We start from the raw sequence: 23,917 nt of genomic DNA, 5'->3' as shown, positions 1-23,917 counted from the left end.
GAGCAAATGTTTGATCCTCACATTGTTGCAGTGTAATATCAATCTACAGGTAACTGCCAAAATAATGAAAACACTTGAGTAAATAAGGGATACAAAGTATTTTGAAAGCAGCTGCTTCCACACAAGTGTGGTTCCTGAGTTAGTTAAGCAGTTAACATCCCATCACGCTTAAGATCATGTATAAAAATGCTGGGCAGGCCATTATTTTGGCTACCATGGCTATGCCACATAGGATGACAATGCCTCCATTCACAGGGTAGGACTAGTCACTGAATGGTTTGATGAGCATGAAAACTATGTAAACCATATGCTCAGTCACCGGATCTCAACCCAATTGAACACTTAAGGGAGATTCTGGAGCGGCGCCACCTTCAACAAAACATCAAATGATCAAATGTATCATGAAAGAATGGTGTTGCATCCCTCCGATAGTTTCCAGACACGTATATAATCCATGCCAAGGTGCACTGACGATATTCTGGCTCGTGGTGACCCAACACCCTATTACGGCATTTTATGTTAGTGTTTCCTTTATTTGGTCAGTTACCTGTTCTATAACTATGCTCGCAGGAAAACTGAAAATATATTCCAAACATCAGAGTAGTAGAACAAAACTGTTAACCACAATATTTATTGTCGCTTGGACAATACAAAACTAATCACAGTAGTAAATATTAATTGGAAGTGAAGCAAATGAATTGTGTTCTAGCCATGCCGTGACATTAGTTAATGTGTAATTCTCTTTAAAGGGATAGTTCAACGAAATTCCAAAATTGCATATTGGTTTCCTTGGCACTTAGCCTGTATGCAGTCTAAGGACAAGATGAGAGGCGAAAAATGCAGGGATATTGACTTGCATTTGGAGACCAGTTACACCAAATTAAAGCATGGATTGCTTTCTTAATTTGTCCATAGACTGCTTATCCGGACCTCTGGCAGTCTCTATGATGGTGCCACAGGGTTCAATTCTTGGACCGACTCTCTTCTCTGTATACATCAATGATGTCGCTCTTGCTGCTGGTGAGTCTCTGATCCACCTCTAAGCAGATGACACCATTCTGTATACTTCTGGCCCTTCTTTGGACACTGTGTTAACAACCCTCCAGGCAAGCTTCAATGCCATACAACTCTCCTTCCGTGGCCTCCAATTGCTCTTAAATACAAGTAAAACTAAATGCATGCTCTTCAACCGATCGCTACCTGCACCTGCCCGCCTGTCCAACATCACTACTCTGGGCGGCTCTGACTTAGAATACGTGGACAACTACAAATATTTAGATGTCTGGTTAGACTGTAAACTCTCCTTCCAGACCCATATCAAACATCTCCAATCCAAAATTAAATCTAGAATTGGCTTCCTTTTTCGCAACAAAGCATCCTTCACTCATGCTGCCAAACATACCCTTGTAAAACTGACCATCCTACCAATCCTCGACGATGTCATTTATAAAATAGCCTCCAATACCCTACTCAACAAATTGGATGCAGTCTATCACAGTGCAATCCGTTTTGTCACCAAAGCCGCCCCATATGCTACCCACCATTGCAACCTGTACGCTCTCGTTGGCTGGCCCTCGCTTCATTCTCGTCGCCAAACCCACTGGCTCCATGTCAAACCCACTGGCTCCCTGCTAGGTAAAGTCCCCCCTTATCTCAGCTCGCTGGTCACCATAGCATCTCCCACTTGTAGCACACGCTCCAGCAGGTATATCTCTCTAGTCACCCCCAAAACCAATTCTTTCTTTGTCCGACTCTCCTTCCAGTTCTCTGCTGCCAATGACTGGAACAAACTACAAACATCCCTGAAACTGGAAACACTTATCTCCCTCACTGGCTTTAAGCACCAACTGTCAGAGCAGCTCACAGATTACTGCACCTGTACATAGCCCACCTATAATTTAGCCCAAACAACTACCCTCTTTCCCTGCTGTATTTAATTAATTTATTTATTTTGCTCCTTTGCACCCCATTATTTTTATTTCTACTTTGCACATTCTTCCACTGCAAATCTACCATTCCAGTGTTTTACTTGCTATTTTGTATTTACTTTGCCACCATGGCCTTTTTTTGCCTTTACCTCCCTTATCTTACCTCATTTGCTCACATCGTATATAGACTTGTTTATACTGTATTATTGACTGTATGTTTGTTTTACTCCATGTGTAACTCTGTGTCGTTGTATGTGTCGAACTGCTTTGCTTTATCTTGGCCAGGTCGCAATTGTAAATGAGAACTTGTTCTCAACTTGCCTACCTGGTTAAATAAAGGTTAAATAAAAAATTAAAAAATTATAGGGTAAGGAAACCAAAATGTAATTTTGTAATTTGGGTGACTATCCCTTTAAGTCCCAATGTGTTATTAATACCTGTATGTATTTACATGGTAGTTACATAGACAGTTGTAGTATAATTACAGTTTAAGAAATTATGTGAATCTGGTGAGGTGAATAAACCAGTGAAAGCATACAAAATGTACATCTAGCGATTTTGTAAGAGAATAATCAACATTTCTACATCCCCTAAAGAAATCTACAGCAATGGGTGCTAGCTGTATTTAGACCTGGATACAAATATTAGTTTTCTTTCAAATACTCTACTCGATTGAGCTGGCATGGCACGATGGAACCAATGGAATATTGCTAAAAGTGCAAACTCTGCCAATTTGGTGCTCCAGGCAGGCTCAATCAAACGCTCAAAGATTTCAAATATTAATTGAACCCAGGTGTGGCTGTGTCTCATCATCTATCTATGTTTTCTCAACCATGAAGTTTGTATTGCTGTAGCATGGTTCAGCAGTCTCACAGTCACTTGTGGTTTTGCCCGACCATTGATCAAAATCCTCCAAGAAGTAACAAACACCAGGAATATCCGGTGGAAAGTTTGGCGGAAGATCCTGTCTGGTCCGGGGAATGAAGACAAACTCTGGACAATCTTTCAGCAATCTGGAAACCCAAAAGAACAAATGAACCATTATGAATGTAAATATAACGTTTTAGTGTGTGCTGCAGATAGAAATGGGGGCTACGAGGCTCTCTATTCAATCAACATTGGATCCTGTTTCCTGTGCAAGACCACATAAACTATTTATCTTGTACTGTGAGAACGTGTGTGTGAATGTATTGTATAACACAGTTGCTGTCTGAAACCAAAAAGCAACTCAACTGGATAGGAAGTTATACACGTTCTCTTGAAACACACAAACAATGTTGTTTTGCCTTTCTTACAAAAAATATACAGTAACATATCAACCAATTACACTGTAATTACACTAGTTACACTAATTACACTATAACATCTTGTTACATCTTACTTTAGTAACTACATTATAATAATAAAGAGTACCGCAGTTAATATCTAATAATGTTGTTAATGTAGTAATTACAGTGCTACCAAATACCCAGGTAATGTTTGGACACACTTTTTAGAGGCCCCAATGCCAGGGCTATTCTATTACAGTCCGAGAGAACAACCATACGCCTTCTGGTTTTCATTCTTTCCTTTCAATCGGGGACAGATTCAGACTTGGGAATGCAGGTGGGTGAAACTGTTTTCAACTGTGCCCCCTAAAGAGACCACAATGAACATCCAATAATGTTTGTAGTAAAGACCTTGGCTTTAGTGACTATGACAAATGTTGGGCAGCCAAATTAGGCTTCAAATTCTATGACCAAATAGCACAGATTCAGGCAAGACCTGTAGACAACATAGGGTTTAATGGTATATCTTCTGATGAATGCCAGTGCATCTTTTATTATCACAGTGAGTCGGGTAGTTTGTCATTTGAAGAGCACCACACAAAACATAATTTACTGTGTGACTTTTGTGATATACAGTGTGATTCAAATGAATGAGACATTAAAATAATACATTATAAATACATACATGCTAATGACAAGTCCAATGATGCATTATAACCACATCATAATGATACATGTGATCATCAATGCAAATGTAAACACATGACTTTTCAAAATATAATATTTTTTAAATATAAAACATTAGCTAGTGGCTGAGCTTAGGGAGATCTGGCAGTGAAATTGACTATAAAATACTTTGGAATTGCAGAAGTTTTAAGTCACCTGTGGGTTGTGGGGCTAACGTTGATTCTTCCAGGCACGCTACAGGACTCAAACTTATTTGCCAATGTGACGTTGTTGCCAAACAGACAGTAGCGCGGCATCATCACGCCAACAACACCGGCCAGAACTGAGCCAGTGTGCAGGCCAATTCGCATCTGTAAATAAAAATATATCATTTGTGCTGTGGGGAAAAACTACAACATTAAATCAAAGCTTCATTGATTATATTAAGTTTTCCTTTGAAGTGACAGCTATAAGGTGAAATCAACTAAAATCCAATATAAATATTTGTATATTCGAAAAGTAAGATTTCCAAGACACTCTTTAAAGAACAATCAAGTCATTGCAACTCATATCTTTTCGGGAAATCATATTTTGACCGTAGTAAATATAATTTAAATGTAATTTGTGATAATAATTCAAGAACATTTCCCTTGCTGTGATCCTTTATGTGAAATAACCTTATCCACATGTCCTACTTCTGAATGGATTATTTTGCCAAATTATTATTTAGATTTATTGATTGAATTTATATAGCAATTTTCCAGATGCTCAAAGCACTTTCATAGTAGGGAGGAAACTCACCTCATCCACCACCATCAATGTGTGGCACCCACTTTGGTCATGCAAGGAAACCATTTGTGCCGGAAGGCTCAGCACACATCAGAAAGCATGGTGTAGAGGTGAGGAGTGACATATGCTAATTAGGAAGGACAGGGATGATTAGGTGGCCATGATGGAAATGGGGGCAGGACACCCCTACTCTTACGAGTGAAATTGTAATGACCGTAGAGTCAAGATATCCGTTTAACATCCTCTCCGAAGGAGTAGGGCAGTCCCATGACAGACAGCAGAGAGCGTTGGATTCAAACCCATGCTTGCAGCGTTATATGTGTGTGTTCTGTATGTGTGTTCGAGAGGCAGCGCCTTAGACTACTTGACCACCCAGGGCACAAAGTTGTGTTTTAGAAGTTACTTGAATGTGATTTAGGCCTGCTTTTTGGAGCATACTAACCAAAGGGGTATACAAAGTAGAGGTCGACCGATTATGATTTTTCAACGCCGATGACGATTATTGGAGGACCAAAAAAGGCCGATACCGATTAATCGGCCAATTGTTTTTATTTATTTGTAATAATGACAATTACAACAATACTGAATGAACACTTATTTTAACTTAATATAATCCACCAATAAAATCAATTTAGCTTCAAATAAATAATTAAACATATTCAATTTGGTTTAAATAATGCAAAAACAAAGTGTTGGAGAACAAAGTAAAAGTGCCATATGTGCCATGTAAGAAAGCTAATGTTTAAGTGCCTTGCTCAGAACATGAGAACATATGAAAGCTGGTGGTTCCTTTTAATATGAGTCTTCAATATTCCCAGGTAAGAAGTTTTAGGTTGTAGTTATTATAGGAATTATAGGACTATTTCTCTCTATACCATTTGTATTCCATTAATCTTTGACTATTGGATGTTCTTATAGGCACTTTAGTATTTATTGCCAGTGTAACTGTATAGCTTCCATCCCTCTCCTCACCCCTACCTGTTTTCGAACCAGGAACATTTCGACAACAGCCACCCTCGAAGCATCGTTACACATCGCTCCACAAAAGCCGCGGCCCTTGCAGAGCAAGCGGAACAACTACTTCAAGGTCTCAGAGCGAGTGACATTTGAAACGCTATTAGCGTGCACCACGCTAACTAGCTAGCCATTTCACATCGGTTACACCAGCCTAATCTCGGGAGTTGATAGGCTTGAAGTCATAAACAGGAGAGCTGCTGACAAAACGCACAAAAGTGCTGTTTGAATGAATGCTTACGAGCCTGCTGGTGCCTACCATCACTCAGTCAGACTACTCAAATCATAGGCTTAGTTATAACATAATAACACACAGAAATACAAGCCTTAGATCATTAATATGGTAAAATCTGGAAACTATCATTTCATTTCGAAAACAAGACGTTTATTCTTTCAGTGAATAAATATTCCTGTTCCATTGCACAACCTTTAATGTTATGTTATAATTACGTAAAATTCTGGCAAATTAGGCGGCCCAAACTGTTGCATATACACTGACTCTGCGTACAACGAACGCAAGAGAAGTGACACAATTTCACCTGGTTAATATTGCCTGCTAACCTGGATTTCTTTCAACTAAATATGCAGGTTTGAAAATATATACTTATGTGTATTGATTTTAAGAAAGGCATTGATGTTTATGTTTAGGTACACATTGGAGCAACGATACACACCGCATTGATTATATGCAATGCAGGACACGCTAGATAAACTAGTAATATCATAAACCATGTGTAGTTAACTGGTGATTATGATTGATTGATTGTTTTTTATAAGTTTAATGCTAGCTAGCAACTTACCTTGGCTTTCTGCATTCGCTTAACAGGCAGGCTCCTCGTGGAGTGCAATGTAATCAGGTGGTTAGAGCGTTGGACTAGTTAACTGTAAGGTTGCAAGATTGAATCCCCCGAGCTGACAAGGTAAAAATCTGTCGTTCTGCCCCTGAATGAGGTAGTTAACCCATCGTTCCTAGGCTGTCATTTAAATAAGAATGTGTTCTTAACTGACTTGCCTAGTTAAATAAAGATGAAATAAAGGTGTAAAAAAAATTTTTTTCAATTGGCCAAATCGGTGTTCAAAAATACCGATTTCAGATTGTTATGAAAACTTGAAATCGGCCCTGATTAATCGGCCATTCCGATTAATCGGTCGCCCTCTAATACAAAGCAGGATCTATGAGTTAGCCAGCTACTTTGGATAAACAACCAGAAATAACTATTGATTTTCTAGTTCATTAGGAAAGCTTCTCCTAAAGAGCTGGCTAACTCCTTGATCCTGCTTTGTAGTGTACCCCTTGTTTTGTGTTCAATGATGCTAATGATTAACTCTAGCAAAGTGAATGAATCCAATTCATGGATCACTGACTCTTTGGGTCCATAATCTGTGTTCTATGTATTCATAAGATGGGGTCAACTACCTCTAAGTTTTCAATGTAATGTAAAATGCCAAATAATATATCAAAATACTGAAAGACAGGAACAGCTGCAGCTTTCTCATTGTAATCTCCAAATTTGAGATGTTGATGAGCCACTGTCAGTTTGCTAGGGAGGTTACTAAGCCGGCCTGACATCTGCCCATCCTCTTGACTCTGCAGGTAACACAATACACAGTCTCCCGCAACATCTCTGTCTCTGCCCATCAACAACTGGACTCATTCCTACGGTATCTCTGGACTTGTGGGTTGGTGTGCATGGCCAAAGTGAGTGTGACATGCATATACTGTGTATATAATTCCTGCTTGTTGTTCTTATGGTAGTTATATGCTGCCTTTGTGTATAGCTGTATTGTAATATGTGCAGGTAGCATATATATTCATATAGTCCATCCCTTAATAACCTTGTTACTCTACTTGTCCTATCACTTATTGCAGGGGTTCTCAACCTGGTGGGGACACAAAATTTGGTGGGGGGTTAATACATTTATATAATGAATGATAATAATAGCAAATCATTTCCAATTCGCGATTGTTTATAATGATCTAAAATTATGAGAAATATGCGATGTTTTGGGCAAGAAACAAGCTGTAAAATGCCAGAGGAAAACACAAATCTGATGCCAATGTAATATCTTTTGTATGTCTCTGATATTCAGAAGCTGAGCTACAACCTTCCAAAATCGAGGAGTCAAAGAAATTGAACTTTGCTTGAGAGTCATATTTTTTTACCCCTTTTTATCCCCGATTTCGTGGTATCCAATTGGTAGTTACAGTATTGTCTCATCAAAACAATGTACACTGCAATGGGACAAGGACATCCCTGCTGGCCAAACCCTCCCCTAACCCAGACAACGCTGGGCCAATTGTGCTCCGCCCCATGGGTCTCCCTGTTACAGCCAGCTGCAACAGAGCCTGGACTCAAACCCAGAATCTCTAGTGGCCTTAGACCACTGTGCCACTTGGGGGGCTGGGAAGTAATCTTATACAATGTGTGACTCTATCGCCATCAAATGATCTAATCAATTTCTGAAAAAGAGAATATGTATAATTAAATTGAGAGTTTATATAAATTGTCATAATAAAACATAATTGGTAGCGGAAGAACCTTTGGGGAAATCGAGTCTAGAGTTCCACATGCATTATTATTATAATTATTATTATTATTAAATAGCCTTTCTAAAAGATGTAATGAGTTCTGTCAAGGTCTGTCAAGTTAAACAAAATAATAAAATCAATTCTAAAAGCTGGTGGTGTATTTAATATAGGATATCTCAATAAACAATAACTAATCAAATGTGAAAAGGGGGGCCCTAGGGGAAAATGTTGGGAACCCTTATTGTATTGTGTACATTGTATCCATTACCTCTATTTCTCCTGTTTCAGAACCATTACCTGTCAGGATTTGGCCAGGGTTGTTCCAGTTGTTTGTCAGTAGATGTCCCCATTGTGCTTTTTGTCCCTGTGTTTTTCCCTTGACCCCCATTATTGTTTGCACCTGTGTCTCGTTTCCCCTGATTGTATTTAAACCCTTTGTTTCCCTCAGTTCTGTGCTCTGTGTTTGTATGTTAGCACCCTGCCCTAGTGTTCTGTGTGCTCTTGTCGATTCCGGGTAACGTTCTTGTGGTATTCTGTTTTTTGTTTTTGTTTAGTTTTGGTGAGTTTCTTTTTAGGTCTTTTTGTGTTTTACCTTCCACCTTTTGGATTTGCCATTTTTTATTTTTAGGATTTTTTTCTTTATTAAATACACCGTCTTAAGTACTGCTGTGTCTGCCTCATCTTCTGGGTTCTGCTGTCTATTCGTGGCTCAGTTGGTTAAGTGACTGTTTCTCACTCCGGAGACCCAGGTTCGAAACCGGGTCCTGACAGAAACACAGAGCCAAAAATGAACCCAGAGGCAGCCAGTTCCCAGGACCTTTTTGCCACGCTGTCCCACCACCAGGAGACTGTCCAACGCCACGAAGCCGCCCTGGTTCAGCAAGAGGCCTTAATGGCTAGACATTCTCATCTTCTGTCGGAGATGCTGACTTCCATTAAGCAAATATCTGATCGACTTACCCCGGCAACAGTTCCCGTCCCAGTACCTCAAGTTCACGTACCCATGGCAGTTAACCCCCTGGCTGAACCTCGTCTTCCACCTCCCCAACGGTTCTCAGGTGATCCAAGTGCTTGTAAAGGGTTTCTCACTCAATGTTCTCTCTCCTTTGAGCTGCAACCCTCGTCGTTTCCCACCGACCGGTCTAAGATCGCATATATCATCACCCTGCTGTCGGAAAAAGCCCTGGCCTGGGCTACTGCTGTGTGGGATGCCCATAGTTCCTGCTGTGCCAGCTACTCTGCCTTTGCTGAGGAATTCAAACGAGTGTTTCAAGGCCCAAGCAGTGGTTCTGACTCAGCCAAACAGCTCCTGACTCTCCATCAAGGTTGGCGCAGCGTGACGGACTATGCCATCCAGTTCCGCACGGTGGCAGCAGCGAGTGGCTGGAACAACGAGGCGCTCACGGTGTGCTTTCTGAAAGGCCTTTCCGACACTATCCAAGATGAACTGGCCACTCGGGAACCACCGGACAATCTCGAGTCCCTGATCAAGTTGGCCTCACGCATTGACCAGCGTCTGAGAGAGAGAGAACTCAACCGTAGACCTCTAGCCCCTATCAGTCCCAGCTCCGAGTCCCCACCTTTATCATCACTGGCTCCACCGGAACCCATGCAGATTGGACGCATCTCCCAGGCTGAGAGAGACCGCCGGATGAGGGAGCGACGCTGTCTATATTGCGGCAAACCGGGCCATTTCCGTTCCACGTGTCCCGGGCTCCAGGGAAACGCTCTGTCCCGTACAGACCGGGGGAACTGTAACGGGAAACATAACCTCCTCCCATCCGTCCAACTCCCGTCTGCTCATTCCAGTCACCCTCTCCTGGGACAACCACAAGCTTCACCTTCAAGCCTTGGTAGACTCTGGAGCCGCAGGTAACTTCATGGATGGTGTCTGGGCGAAGGAGAATGGCGTTCCCTCTGAACCTCTAAGTGACCCCATGAGGGTTACTACATTGGATGGAAGCCCTTTGGGATCTGGACTTGTCACTCATGTCACTACCTCCTTGAGACTTTCAGTTTCACAACACCAGGAATTGATGAACTTTCATTTGATCTCCTGTTCCGAGTTCCCTCTCGTCCTTGGATACCCCTGGCTTCACAGCCATAACCCTCACATCGACTGGTCTGTGGGCACTATCAAGCAGTGGGGTCCTACGTGCCAAGCTACTTGTATTTTCCAGAATTCCCCGAGTTCTACTCCCGAGTCTTTAGAATCCATCGACCTGACCCGAGTTCCCGAGTGTTACCATGACCTCAAACTGGTGTTTAGCAAACAGAGGGCCACCATGCTACCACCCCATAGATCTTACGATTGCCCCATCGACCTGTTTCCGGGCACTTGCCCCCCAGGGGTCGGATCTTTTCCCTATCTCCACCCGAACGAGCTGCTATGGATACCTACATCAAGGACTCTCTGGAAGCAGGCCTCATGCGTCCATCCACCTCCCGGCGGGAGCAGGGTTTTTCTTTGTGGCCAAGAAAGACGGTGGGTTACGTCCTTGCATCGACTACCGGGGACTCAATGACATAACCGTCCGTAACCGTTACCCGCTACCCCTTATGGCCACAGCCTTCGAGCTGCTCCAGGAAGCAGTTGTTTTCACTAAGCTTGACCTGCGGAACGCATACCATCTTGTGCGGATCAGACCTGGTGACGAGTGGAAGACCGCTTTCAACACGCCTACTGGTCACTATGAATACTTGGTGATGCCCTTCGGCCTGACCAACGCCCCAGCGGTGTTCCAAGCGCTCATAAACGATGTGCTTAGGGATATGCTTAACATATTTGTGTTCGTTTACTTGGATGACATCCTCATCTTTTCGAGCTCCCTTCAAGAACACACTAAGCATGTCAGACAAGTACTCAAACGCCTCCTGGACAGCCATCTGTACGTTAAGCCGGAAAAATGTGAATTCCATTCATCCCGAGTACAATTCCTGGGATTTGTAGTGGAACCCGGTCGAATCCAAATGGACCCTAGGAAGGTAGGGGCGGTAGCGGATTGGCCCACCCCCAAATCCGTTAAGGATGTTCAGCGTTTCCTGGGCTTCACAAACTTTTACCGCAAGTTCATCAAGAACTTCAGTTTGGTGGCAGCTCCTCTCTCAGCTTTAACCAAAGGTGGCAATGCAAGGTTTTTTTGGGGAAGAGAAGCTGAGACGGCCTTCCAAGGACTCAAGCAGCGCATCCTCTCTGCTCCCATCCTGATACTACCGACTACGGATGAACCATTTGTGGTGGAGGTAGACGCATCAGAGGTTGGTGTTGGCGCTGTCCTGTCTCAGAGGGGTGAAGACAAGAAGCTTCATCCGTGCGCATTCTTCTCACACCGGCTTACCCCGACTGAGAGGAACTACGATGTGGGGGATCGTGAACTCCTAGCGGTTAAGATGGCATTGAAGGAATGGAGACACTGGCTCGAGGGGGCTTCTCACCCGTTTCAAGTGCTTACGGACCACAAAAATCTGGCGTATATCCAGCAGGCGAAGCGATTGAACTCTAGACAAGCTAGATGGTCTCTTTTCTTCAATCGATTCCAGTTTATCCTCACCTATCGACCCGGGTCGAAGAATCTCAAACCGGATGCCCTGTCCCGAGTCTACGCTCCTGCCATTCGAGATGACACGGACATGCCTGTCCTTCCTGCTGCTAAGATTGTGGCTCCGATCTCGTGGCAAGTTGAGGATACCGTGAGACGTGCTCAAGCTAGCGAACCGGACCCTAAAGGAGGCCCTGCCAATCGGTTGTTTGTCCCCAAGGCAGTGAGGACTCAGGTCCTTCTGTGGGGGCACTCCTCTCGCCTCACCTGTCATCCGGGCGTAGGTCGCACCTTGGAGTTCATCCAGCGTAAGTTCTGGTGGCCTACCATAAGAGAAGACGTTGCCACTTTCGTCAATGCCTGCCCCGTGTGCTGCCAGGGCAAATCTTCTCACCTCCGCCCTCAAGGACTCCTTCACCCTTTACCTGTTCCCCACAGACCCTGGTCCCATATCTCATTGGACTTTATTACTGGACTTCCTCCATCCCATGGCAATACTACTATCCTAGTCATAATCGACAGGTTTTCAAAGGCGGCCAGGTTCGTCCCTCTGACTAAGTTACCTTCTGCCAAGGAAACGGCTGAGTTGGTAATTAATCATGTGTTTCGAGTCTTCGGCATTCCTCAAGATGTGGTTTCTGACAGAGGTCCCCAGTTCGCCTCAAGGTTTTGGAAGGCCTTCTGCCAACTCATGGGGGCTTCTGCCAGTCTATCTTCAGGGTACCATCCGGAGTCCAACGGCCAAACAGAGAGGATGAATCAAGAGCTGGAAACCACCCTCCGATGTATGACTCGTGACAACCCGTCCACATGGTCATCCTTTATTGTTTGGGCCGAATACGCGCACAACACCTTGCGCTCCTCCTCCACTGGTATGTCCCCGCACGAGTGTCAGTTTGGCTATGCTCCTCCATTGTTCCCGGACCAGGAGGCAGAAGTCAGAGTGCCTTCAGCCTTGAGATTCGTCAGACGCTGTCGGCTTATGTGGAGGAAGACCCGTCTTAATCTGATGCGTTCCTCACAGAGGTATCAACAACAAGCCAACAGACGTCGCCGTCCCGGGCCTACCCTGCGCCCCGGCCAGAGAGTCTGGCTCTCCACAAGAGACTTACCTCTACGGGTGGAGTCTCGCAAGCTGTCCCAAAAATACATCGGTCCCTTCAAGGTTGCCAGGAGAGTTAACCCAGTTTCTTATCGCCTACACTTACCCAGATCCCTTAAGATTAATCCCACATTTCATGTGTCTTTGTTAAAACCTGTTGTTTTTTCTCCCCTTGTCCCGGCAGACAGACCTCCCCCTCCGCCTCGTGTCATTGGAGGCCAGCCGGCTTATACTGTCCACCGGATACTGGATTCCCGCCGGGTGCAGCGGTCCTGGCAGTATCTGGTGGACTGGGAAGGCTACGGTCCTGAGGAGCGCTCCTGGGTTCCTGCCAAAGACATCCTGGACCCTGACCTCATTCGTCAGTTCAGGGTCCTCCACCCTGAGAGAGCTGGTAGGAACGTCAGGAGCCGTTCCTAGGGGGGGGATTCTGTCAGGATTTGGCCAGGGTTGTTCCAGTTGTTTGTCAGTAGATGTCCCCATTGTGCTTTTTGTCCCTGTGTTTTTCCCTTGACCCCCATTATTGTTTGCACCTGTGTCTCGTTTCCCCTGATTGTATTTAAACCCTTTGTTTCCCTCAGTTCTGTGCTCTGTGTTTGTATGTTAGCACCCTGCCCTAGTGTTCTGTGTGCTCTTGTCGATTCCGGGTAACGTTCTTGTGGTATTCTGTTTTTTGTTTTTGTTTAGTTTTGGTGAGTTTCTTTTTAGGTCTTTTTGTGTTTTACCTTCCACCTTTTGGATTTGCCATTTTTTATTTTTAGGATTTTTTTCTTTATTAAATACACCGTCTTAAGTACTGCTGTGTCTGCCTCATCTTCTGGGTTCTGCTGTCTATTTGTGGCTCAGTTGGTTAAGTGACTGTTTCTCACTCCGGAGACCCAGGTTCGAAACCGGGTCCTGACAATTACCATTCTTCAGCCCCATGTACATCTCTTTCTGTGTGTGAATAAAATTACTCTGAGGTTGCCTCATTCCCCTCTTAATGGGGCAGGTGCTAGCGTGTCACAGATCAGCCCAACTGGAGAGTTTCTCTCTTTCAGATGAACAATATTGTCATTCTTGATATAAATAAAAACCAGCTACCAGAGAACAACTTTGTCTACATTTTGAGCAAATGGCATAGCAGTAGAAAAGCCTGAAAATCAGTTTTGTGTACAGGCAACTTCCTGTGCTACTCAGTGCTGTTCTGAAAGGGGCTTTCCATTGATGGTTTCACACTGTGAAGAAGGTAAGCCGTAACACTCACCTTGATTGGCTCACCAGTGGGCGTCCTGACCTCATCGGACAGCTCCATCATCTTCAGCGCCATGAGGGCAATCTGCACTGCGTGAGTCTCGCTCTCCTTGTGCAAGCCACCAGCCACACAGTACGCATCACCGATAGTCTCCACCTAGATACAGTAGAATAGAATAGTTTAATATCCCATAGGCAAACTACATGACATACAGTTGACTTCATCACAAGACTTGTATAATATCTTGTTTCATACTATTAAACTTTTTTTATTTAAGACCTGCCCCCATGGTCTACAGACCCTGTTCTTAATTTATACATTGACTGTATAGAGAGAGAATAATAGTTGTATGGTGTATGCATCGTACTTTATGTTGAAGGATTGTTTTTGTAGCCCTCTTAATTTGTGCGTTAGACCATTCCAATTCATAACCTCCTAATGAGAAGCACAAGTAATGGAAAATACGTCAAATCAAGTGAGCAAAAACTACTGTACCTATTTTAATTTGTCACAGTCTTCCCCTACGGGTCGAGATGTTGACACATTCGAACACAAACACATTAAAACAATCAACAGGGCCAATTTAATCCATGTGAATTAGCATCAAAATAGTTCTTCTGGGAGGTGTTTATGTTTTACTCTGGAGCAGGAGAGCACCCGACAGTTGTGTGGTAGTGGTTGAGGTGAACAACGTGAGGTAAAAGTCGATGTCCCAAATGGCATTCTATACAGTGAATTGTAGTGCAATATAAAGGGAATAGAGTGCCATTTGGAAAGCAGACAAAATCTATTTTTGGATCGGGAATGGAAACAGAGGTCTTAAAGGAACCTCTGACTTCCCAGTACTTTACGAAAGATCCGTCAGACATGCTGCTCTCCTCTGTTATACTTCAGTGACACACTGATTACATTAACCAAACTCCCCGCAGATTACAAGACAGTTGGCTGAGAGCAAGCAAGTTTGGCCATGAGACAAGTACAGTCTGTTCTTTAAGAAATAATAAACCCAAATAAAATGGTGGAATTGTGTCATTTTTGTCCAATACTTGTGGAATCTATGAGAGAACGCAACGAAAATAACTTTTCTACCATGAACTTAAAGTACTTTTTTGCCTAAATCACATAAGTCTCATTCTGAAGGTCAAAAACAACCATGATCTTTCCCCTTTTTGGAGCCTGTGCATCTGTTTTATATGGATCTTACTCTTATTTTGGAGTAGTCCTTTTAATTATTGATGACTTAAGAATACACAACTATTATTCTCTCTAAATTGCTTTGGTCAAGACATAACTGTTGAGTATTGTCTATATTAACACATTGATGAATTATTGCTAAATTATGCAAAAGCATGAGGTAGACAAGCCTCCACTCTCAAATTATTCATATCAGTAAACACATTCCGATGAAACGCTATCGAAGAGCAACATGAAGCATATCTTACCTTAACACCTCCATGGCTAATTCAATTCAAATGAAGCTGTATTCATGATGGGATCAACATAATATGTGAATGCCAGCAAGGGTCTGTAGTCAACAACATAAATTGTTGTTCTAAAAATAAATTGTTGATATTAACATAAGATTATATAGAGGGCCTTATTCATTCAATCCAAAACCGGTAACAGGGGTTGTGGAATAAGACTATAGCAACATTTGGGCACATTTGGAGTCCAATTCTCAATAATGTGAATTTTAGCTGTATAAAAAACCTAATCTTGCTTTCTTACACTGTAAGGCACATATGTCAGAGTCAAGGCCCGCGGGCCACATCCGGCCCGCGAGAAGGTTTTTTACGGCCCCTGGGATGATCTTGATTTATTATTAGAACCGGCCCGCAGACCGCAGCAAGCCGGCAGCCCGCAGATCTTTTACACGCACCAATACTACATTTCCCACAATGCAACGGTGACGCACCGAGCAGTAGGCTGCTTCATTTCAATATTTATTGGCACAGCAGTCGTCAGCATCACAGTAAAATTAACTTTCAGATACCCATCAAAAATGGCAAAACGGAAGGTGGACACTGAGAACCGGGGGTTTGAAACAAGGTGGGAGTCGGAGTATATGTTCACGGAGGTAGCTGGAAAACCTGTGTGTCTTCTGTGTGGAGAAAGTGTGGCGGTACTGAAAGAGTATAATCTGAGACGACATTATGAAACAAAACACGCGGACAAAAACAAGAATATGGACATGGAACAAAGGCTACAAAAGGCAGAGGAATTAAAACGAGGCCTCAAATCTCGACAGGCTCTGTTCAAAAAAGCCAAATCACAAGGCCAGGCTGCTGTCAAGGCCAGTTTTATTTTGGCAGAAGAGATCGCTAAATCAGCCCGGCCATTTACGGAGGGGCGGCAGTGGGTGCTGCGGAGTTCGCCCGTTTCCTCCCCGACACAATGCCCCAGCTGCGCATCCAGGCTGCTCAAACGTTGTCTATGTTTGGCAGCACATACCTGTGTGAACAACTTTTTCTTTGATGAACCTGAACAAAACATCACACAGAAGTCGACTTACTGCTGAACACCTCCACTCAATTCTGAGGATTTCCTCAGCTCAGAGCCTTACCCCGAACATTGATGAACTTGTGGAAAAGATGGGACACCACCAAGTATCACCCTCAACCTCAAACAAGTGAACATTACTGTGCAATCACATATTTAGAGTTTTTACTCAGTTCAAGTTTAAAAGTTAAAGTTTAATATTTGTTTTCACTGCATGTTACTTCTCCTTAAACAAAGTGTTGTTTTTGATTAATAGATTTTTGCACTTTATTTTATTGTATTTCAATCCAATTATATTTTAAAAATATTTCAGTTGAGTGGATGATAGAAAATTGCTATTATTGTTTTTTTCTTTGAAGTAAATTTAGCCCACTTTTGCTAAAATAGAAAATATAGGCTACTGATGGTGCCTTGAATACCGGTTTCTTTCATTTAATGTTCATGTTATGGGGATTTTTATATAAAGGAAATTTGTCTTTTGTGTCTGTTGAAAATTAAAGATTACTGACAGAGCCATAAGAAAATATTGCTTTATTTATCTGATCATATTGGAATATATTTGTTAGGTTTTCAGTAGGTTCAATTAGGTTCACTAGACTATATGCGTCATTTAAAAATTTTTCAATGAACATTCGAACAGTCCGGCCCTCGGCTTGTAGCTAAATTTTTTATTTGGCCCTCCGTCCATTTGACTTTGACACCCCTGCTGTAAGGCAATTTTTGCTGTTCCATTTTAACTGCTGTTTTACTGAGTAATTATATTATAACCTGGTACTTTCTGGTACTTAATTGGGAGGAATTCCACACACTACATTGTGCCACTACATTGTACCAAATGGTGCGTGGTGCGTAGTGTTTCAATTAATTCAATCTATCCCCATAAACAAATGTATTCTGTGGTTATTATTATGAATTTAATTTCACCTTCATCATTCTAAGTACTTACCAGGCACTTTGTAAAATAAAGCATTACCACAATGTTTAGTTGTATCTGGTAAATCTGATTTTGATTGAGAAGTTCCCTGAGTTTCCTTGGGCCTTGCTGTAACACACCTTGTATACATCCAGCTCTCCGCAGTGGTGGTCAAACCGTGTGTACAGCTCATTGAGCATGGTGACCACCTGCATAGGCGTACAGCGTGAGCACACGGCCGTGAAGCCTACGATGTCCGAGAACAGCATGGTGACATGCTCAAACTCCCTGGCATCCACCGTGTGGCCTTGCCAAAGTTCCTGGGCCACCGTCCCCGGGAAAATGGTGAAAAGCAGATCCACTGTCCTCTTCTTCTCTTCCTCCAGGGCGAGGTGAGCGTGCTCCAGGGCCGCCTTGGCCTTGCCTAGGCGCTTCTTCAAGCCATCCTGGGCCTTGGCCTGCTCGCCCACCAGGACCACGTCGCGCAGGGCGTTGTGGATGGGGATGTCAGACAGGTAGAGGCCACGGCCAGTCAGCTCCTCCAGCTTGTCTACACACGGCGAGCCCAGGAAGAGGATGGCATTGGACTCTGAGATGCAGATCATCTGGCCTTTCAGGTCCATGAGCTAGAAGAGAGGGAAACAAGACAAGAGATAAATGGCTTTGTCCGGGTACTCCATGCTAAATGGTACATACACAGTCATATCCAAAATTATTGGCACACTTGATAAAGATTAGCAAAAAAGACTGTATAAATAATACAAATAGTGAGCTACATTGTATTCTCAAATACAATTGTTCAGAGAAAGAGATTTTGTTTAACAAGTCATTAAAAAATATATATTGGCACCCCTTGTTTTCAAAACTCCACCACCCTCCCCTTGCGAGGATAACGGCACGGAGCTTTTATCTAAAATGTTTTATGAGACTGGAGAACACACTGGGAGGGTTCTTAGACCATTCCTCCATACAGAATCTTTCCAGATCCTTGATATCCTTCATCTGCTCTTATGGACTGATATATTCAAGTCAATGCCCTCTTCAATTCAAACCACAGGTTTTCAATGGGGTTCAAGTGTGGAGACTGAGATGGCCATTGCAAAATGTTGATTTTGTGGTCAGTTAACCATTTCTTTGTGGATTTTGATGTGTGCCAAGTGGTTATTTACCTGCTGGAAAATCCACTTGCGGCCAAGTTTCAGCCTCCTGACAGAGGCAACCAGGTTTTTGGTCAAAATGTCCTGATACTTGGTAAAGTTAACAAGGGCCCAAGGACCAGTGGAAGAAAAATAGCTTTGCTAACCAGTATTGGCACTTGAATTGGAACCAGTGTCAGATGACATGAAAATAGAGCTATTTTGACACTCACACCAGTGGTGGGTTTAGCATCAAAAGAACAAATCATTTGTAGAAAATAACCTCATACCTACTGTAAAATACTGTGGTGGATCTTTGATGTTACGGGGATATTTTGCTTCCACTAGTTCTGGGGCCATTGTCAAAGTCAATGGCACCATGAACTATCAAGTACCAGGACATTTTAGCCAAAAACCTGGTTGCCTCTGCCAGGAGGCAGAGGACTGTTAAGAATACAAGATCAAGTGAATTTTACAGCAAGACAATAATCTCTAGCAGCACATCAAAATCCCAAAATCAACAGCCTGTTCAACTCTATGCAAAGGACATGTGTCACGCTGCATGAGGCGAATGGTCACACCTAATTAATTTATTTCTGTTGACAGATTTTCTTTGTAGTTCTACGAATGGTCTGACTCACTGGAAGAAATAAAGTGTTAAAAAACTATGAAGCTTTCAGAGATTCTCACCCCGTGAAAAGTTAACTTTGTACATGTTTTGACCTGACCTGACCTTCTTTTTACTGCACTCAATAGTTGACCATAAATAGAGATTATATCAGCATCCTCGTGAGAGACTTTGATGGGTGAACTGATTTGACATAGTGCCTCCAATTCAACCTGGTCTCAGAGCATTTCATATTATTCTGAACGTAAATCAAAGACACATTTAATATGTTATGTTTGGTATGGTATATATTCATTTGTTGATGTCCACAAATTTGTGGATGTCCATCATTTTGTATGACATATTATGAATTACAATTCATATTATATGTTACGAATTTGCAAATGTCCTTTTTGTTACGAATTTGCAAAATGTACTATCTGTTCTGAATTTGCAAAACGTATGACATGTTACGAATTCTAGCTAGGTGGCTAACATTTGCTGGCTGGCTAACATTAACTAGGCTAGGGGTTAGGGGTTAAGGTTAGAGTTACGTTTAGGAGTTAGGTTAAAAGGTTAAGGTTATGGTTAGCTATAATAATTATGGTTAGAGAAATGGTTAGATAAAAGGGTTAAGGTTAGGGGAAGTGTTAGCTAACATTCTAAGTAGTTAGTACCTAAAATTAGTACTTAGTTGAAAAGTTGCAAATAAGCCAATGTTGTCTGTGATGAGATTTGAACTCGCAACCTTTGGGATGCTAGATGTTTGTGTTATACGCCTACCCATCCACCCTGCCCAACCTCCCTACTTTTGTTTTTGCCTTAAGTAACCATCTGTCTTATGTAACCATACCAAACGTAACATATCATATTAATTTTAGTGTCCCGGATTTAGATTTACTATGTTACGTCTAGTCTATGAGACCCGGCTGTCCAATTCCATCCTGGGCTTATATTGTTCTCTGCCTCAGGGGGAGCATTCCGCTAATTAGCACATACTAATTAACAACGTGGCATTTTGCCTTTCTGAAGGGCTATTTTTAACATCAAACCTGCATTTAGACAACCTTCAATACCTTGTTAGGCATTCGTCTCAACTCCAAGGGGTCATATCCAGCAGACCTGAGTTCAAATGGTTTTGCAAATCAAAGACTTTGAGTGTTTGCTTGAGCCCACTCTGCGGAGTCAACAGAAAGTGGATGTTTCAAGGGATACAGTATTTTCCACCTAACTTTCCACTGAAAAACAATAGTGGGACCTCCACTCAGGCGTCTTTCTATGGCTGCTATGTTAGGTTTGCTTGAGCCTGCCTGGACTGCCGAATAGGTGGGTTTGCACTTGGTTCCATTGAACCAGGCGAGCTCAATGAAGCATCACTCAAGACTTCAAATACTATTTGAACCCAGGTCTGATATCCAGTCAAAATAGGGTCATACCCTCCCTGTGTCATCGGCCATGGAGCCCCCTTGGTGCTTTATCCGAATGATGAACTGTGTGTTCACCATAGTCAGAATGCCTTGGAAGGTGCACCTGATCTGGGGCGTGACGATGGCAAAGTGCTCCTGGAAGGCAGCAGGCCGCCTCAGGCCATCCTTCCGGCTAAGCCTCTTCCGAAGGCCGTCACCGATTTGCAACAGGCCCAGGTCCTGATCCAGAAAGAGGTGGAAAGGGAAGGTGGAGGAGAAGAGCGAGGTGGGCATGGTCCCAACCGACGTGGCCCTCATGGGACTGGGGCTCAGGCTCTTGGCATCCTTCACCACCACCGAGTAGAGCAGGCTGGGCTGCCGGGGCCCAGCTTGGAACTGCAAGGGGCCTACGCTCTCCTTGGTGCCTCCTTGAAGGTCCATCTCCATCTCCATGTCCATGAACACCTCCACGGTGGTGTCGTAGAGCAGGCGGGCGGCCGCCTTGATGACCCCAGGGAAGAAGAACTCCGTGGTCTGCCCGGGGTTGAAGTAGTAGACGGTGTGCAGACCCAGATCCTTGTCCAGGCACAGCACCGACGCTGCTTCGGTGTTTACATTATCTGTTATTCTGTCTGGGTTGGCTTGCAGAGCGGTTGGTTCTGGCGGGTTTGGGACGATGCCCTGTTTCAACAGGACATTGAAGCTGTTCAGGAAGTCGCTGAGGGCTCCCCCCACCACCCGCAGAATATGGCTGTCCTCGTCGAAGCACGTTTGGAACAGCTCCTCGCCAAGGGAGACTTTCAAAGCGTCCATGTGAATGCCTGGTCGTAAAAGGAGAGCAAATGTAATAGAATAGAATAACATGATGTAAATAAAAAATACAATACTGTAGATTAGAATAGAAAACAATAGAATAGAATATTTTTATTGTCCACACAAGGTACAAATGTGTATTTTGTTTCACAGAGGCATGAATATAACAGATGTTAAAAACACCCACAACGGAATAAAAGCAACTCATGTTCAGTGTTGTTTGAATTTGATCAGCTTCACAATACCTGTTTTGAGAGAATAATTCTTCATGATCTCCAGTAAATGCTCTGGTCGATCAAAGGTCCTATCTTGACAGATGTCTGCATAACACACGGAAGGGCTGTGGACAGAAATTACATCAGTGTTATATTAGTAAGCACTGCACTCACCACATGAATGGGTTTAGATATCCTATTCCATGAAATCCCATGTATGTTATGAAAAACTGTTTCTTAACCAAAGGTTTGACTATTTTTCCTATTACGTGTATTCTCTTCAAAGCCATCTTGCTGATTGACCATATACAGGTCGTTATGCATGGGGCATCCATGCATGGCACGCAGTCAATAGGTATTCAATGAGAATAATAGCTGACCGCATTCAATTGAACATAACTGAACATTGTCATTCCTTACAATCATGACCTTTGACAATAATTAAATATCAGGGCAGCATAGTTTAAATCGTTAATTTCGCCAGCATTTATTGGACTTAGTTCTTACCATTTCTTGTCTAACGTATGCTGTTTCATCATTTGCAGAAAGGCAGTATGCAGTCTTTGAAACTGGAAAACAACAAGTCCAGAAGTTTATTGACAATATATGTGTATAAGAAATCTTATAGTTTGGCCCATTGCAATCACATTAACACAACAGCAAACAAATCATTTGTTTCGAGATTAGTTCCGATAGGTTACTGTACATGTTCCACGGTGTAAACTGCTCTCTTCTGAGACGACACTCAACAACAGTGCACAACAGTCAATTCTGATTATATTTTTGAGAAATGTATTTATTGTAGCACAATCTCAATTTACCTCGGGACATGCTAACTTGCGGATGCTCTCCCCTAATGAATGAAGATTGACTCTAGTCTTGCTTGTCTTCCTTTGAGGTAGCACCTCCGATACATGTCCATACACATCCTTGGAAATTGCCAGTACATCCCCGGTATGGTCACTTGTACGTTCCTCAAAGTCTCCGGGTTCGTCCACACGACCAATACCGGCGAGTGGACATTCTCCAGAGATTTTCAGGTCTTTCAATTTTGTGCAAAACATTCTTAGTGGTTTATCCTCATCTCTTGGTTACATGCAAATGTCTACATTTTGGACACGCAACTCCTGTCTCAGTTAGAAATTCCATTCCCACATCATGGCATTCGCAAAGGAGCGAGGAGAAAAAATTGATTATTTTATGCGCATCCTCTCGTCTGGACAACTGTCTTTCTCCACTTCGTATGTTATAAATGATCCGCACCTAAGCCAGCAACCACACACATTATTCATAGGAAATTACATGGCAAAACATGAGTGAAATACTATTAACACAAACCAATGAAAACCGACAGAAGAGTCCACCTGGCCAATCGATGCGCGAGTAGGTTGAGCTCTTAAAAAATATATCAGTATGCAATACCTTGTAGGCTGCTACTACGGTATAAATCAATAACTAATTCACCGTTTGTCACATAAACATCAAACTAGATATGATTTATTCTATAAATGTCTAGTATACTTTTAAAACATTTGCCTTGAATAGAAATTCCAGTTTTGATTTGACAGAAATACATAAAATCTAAAAAATTGCACTTTTAAAGATGAAGAAATATAATTCAGTGATTGTCTGAGAAAAAAGTGAAAATATGCGTTTATTTGCAATAACTTTAAAGAAATGTTAATTTCAAGTGCAATTTGTTCTATCTGAAGTTAGACAATGTTTACATCAAGTTGTAAGGTTTACAATCTTAAATTGTATACCAAATCACTGTTTGCATTTTTAGTCCAGCAGTTACACATTTAAAGTAGTTACAAGGTACAACAGTAATTTATTTAAACGTCTCTAATTTAACATCAAAGAGGCCCCTTCCAATCATTTTCTATTTTGCCTTTGTTGAAGTCCTTCTTTTCATCCCCAGACAAGCTGAATGGTACCATCTCTGGCACTCAGAGCATTCTATCTGCAGTGTTAAAAACATAAAACAGGGTTATGTTTATTTACATGCAAATTACAGTTCTGGAATACCCAAGTTCTGTTTCATGCTTTTGCAATAAGGAACATTTTCAAAATGAATTGGATTTTTGTTCAATTGCTCAATGGACTTTAAATGACATGCATTTGACCACAACCCTGACAGAAGCACACATAACTGTGGTGTTAATCATTGTTGAGTATTCAGGCAATATATATAATATCATAATAAAGGCATACATTTGTATGGGTTGATAAAAAAGGTTTAAAAATCAACATGCCAG

General features: G+C 42.5%; 1 protein-coding gene across 1 annotated transcript; it reads right to left on the bottom strand.

The window, feature by feature from the left end:
• Positions 1-615: 615 nt before the first annotated feature.
• On the bottom strand, positions 616-22,723 carry LOC135507334 (guanylate cyclase soluble subunit alpha-1-like). Its single transcript, XM_064926894.1, has 8 exons — positions 22,481-22,723; positions 22,167-22,228; positions 21,690-21,784; positions 20,662-21,452; positions 17,623-18,108; positions 14,083-14,226; positions 4,079-4,233; positions 616-2,941 (listed from the first exon to the last, which is right to left on the bottom strand). The coding sequence occupies exons 1-8, from the start codon at positions 22,721-22,723 to the stop codon at positions 2,746-2,748; spliced, it is 2,172 nt and encodes a 723-aa protein (XP_064782966.1). The 3' UTR covers positions 616-2,745.
• Positions 22,724-23,917: the final 1,194 nt, after the last annotated feature.

Source organism: Oncorhynchus masou, chromosome 21 (genome assembly GCF_036934945.1).
Source record: "Oncorhynchus masou masou isolate Uvic2021 chromosome 21, UVic_Omas_1.1, whole genome shotgun sequence".
In the NCBI taxonomy this organism is placed as follows: Eukaryota; Metazoa; Chordata; class Actinopteri; order Salmoniformes; family Salmonidae; genus Oncorhynchus; species Oncorhynchus masou.
The sequence above is the reverse complement of the archived record's forward strand: the minus strand, read 5'-3'. Positions and strand labels throughout refer to the sequence as shown.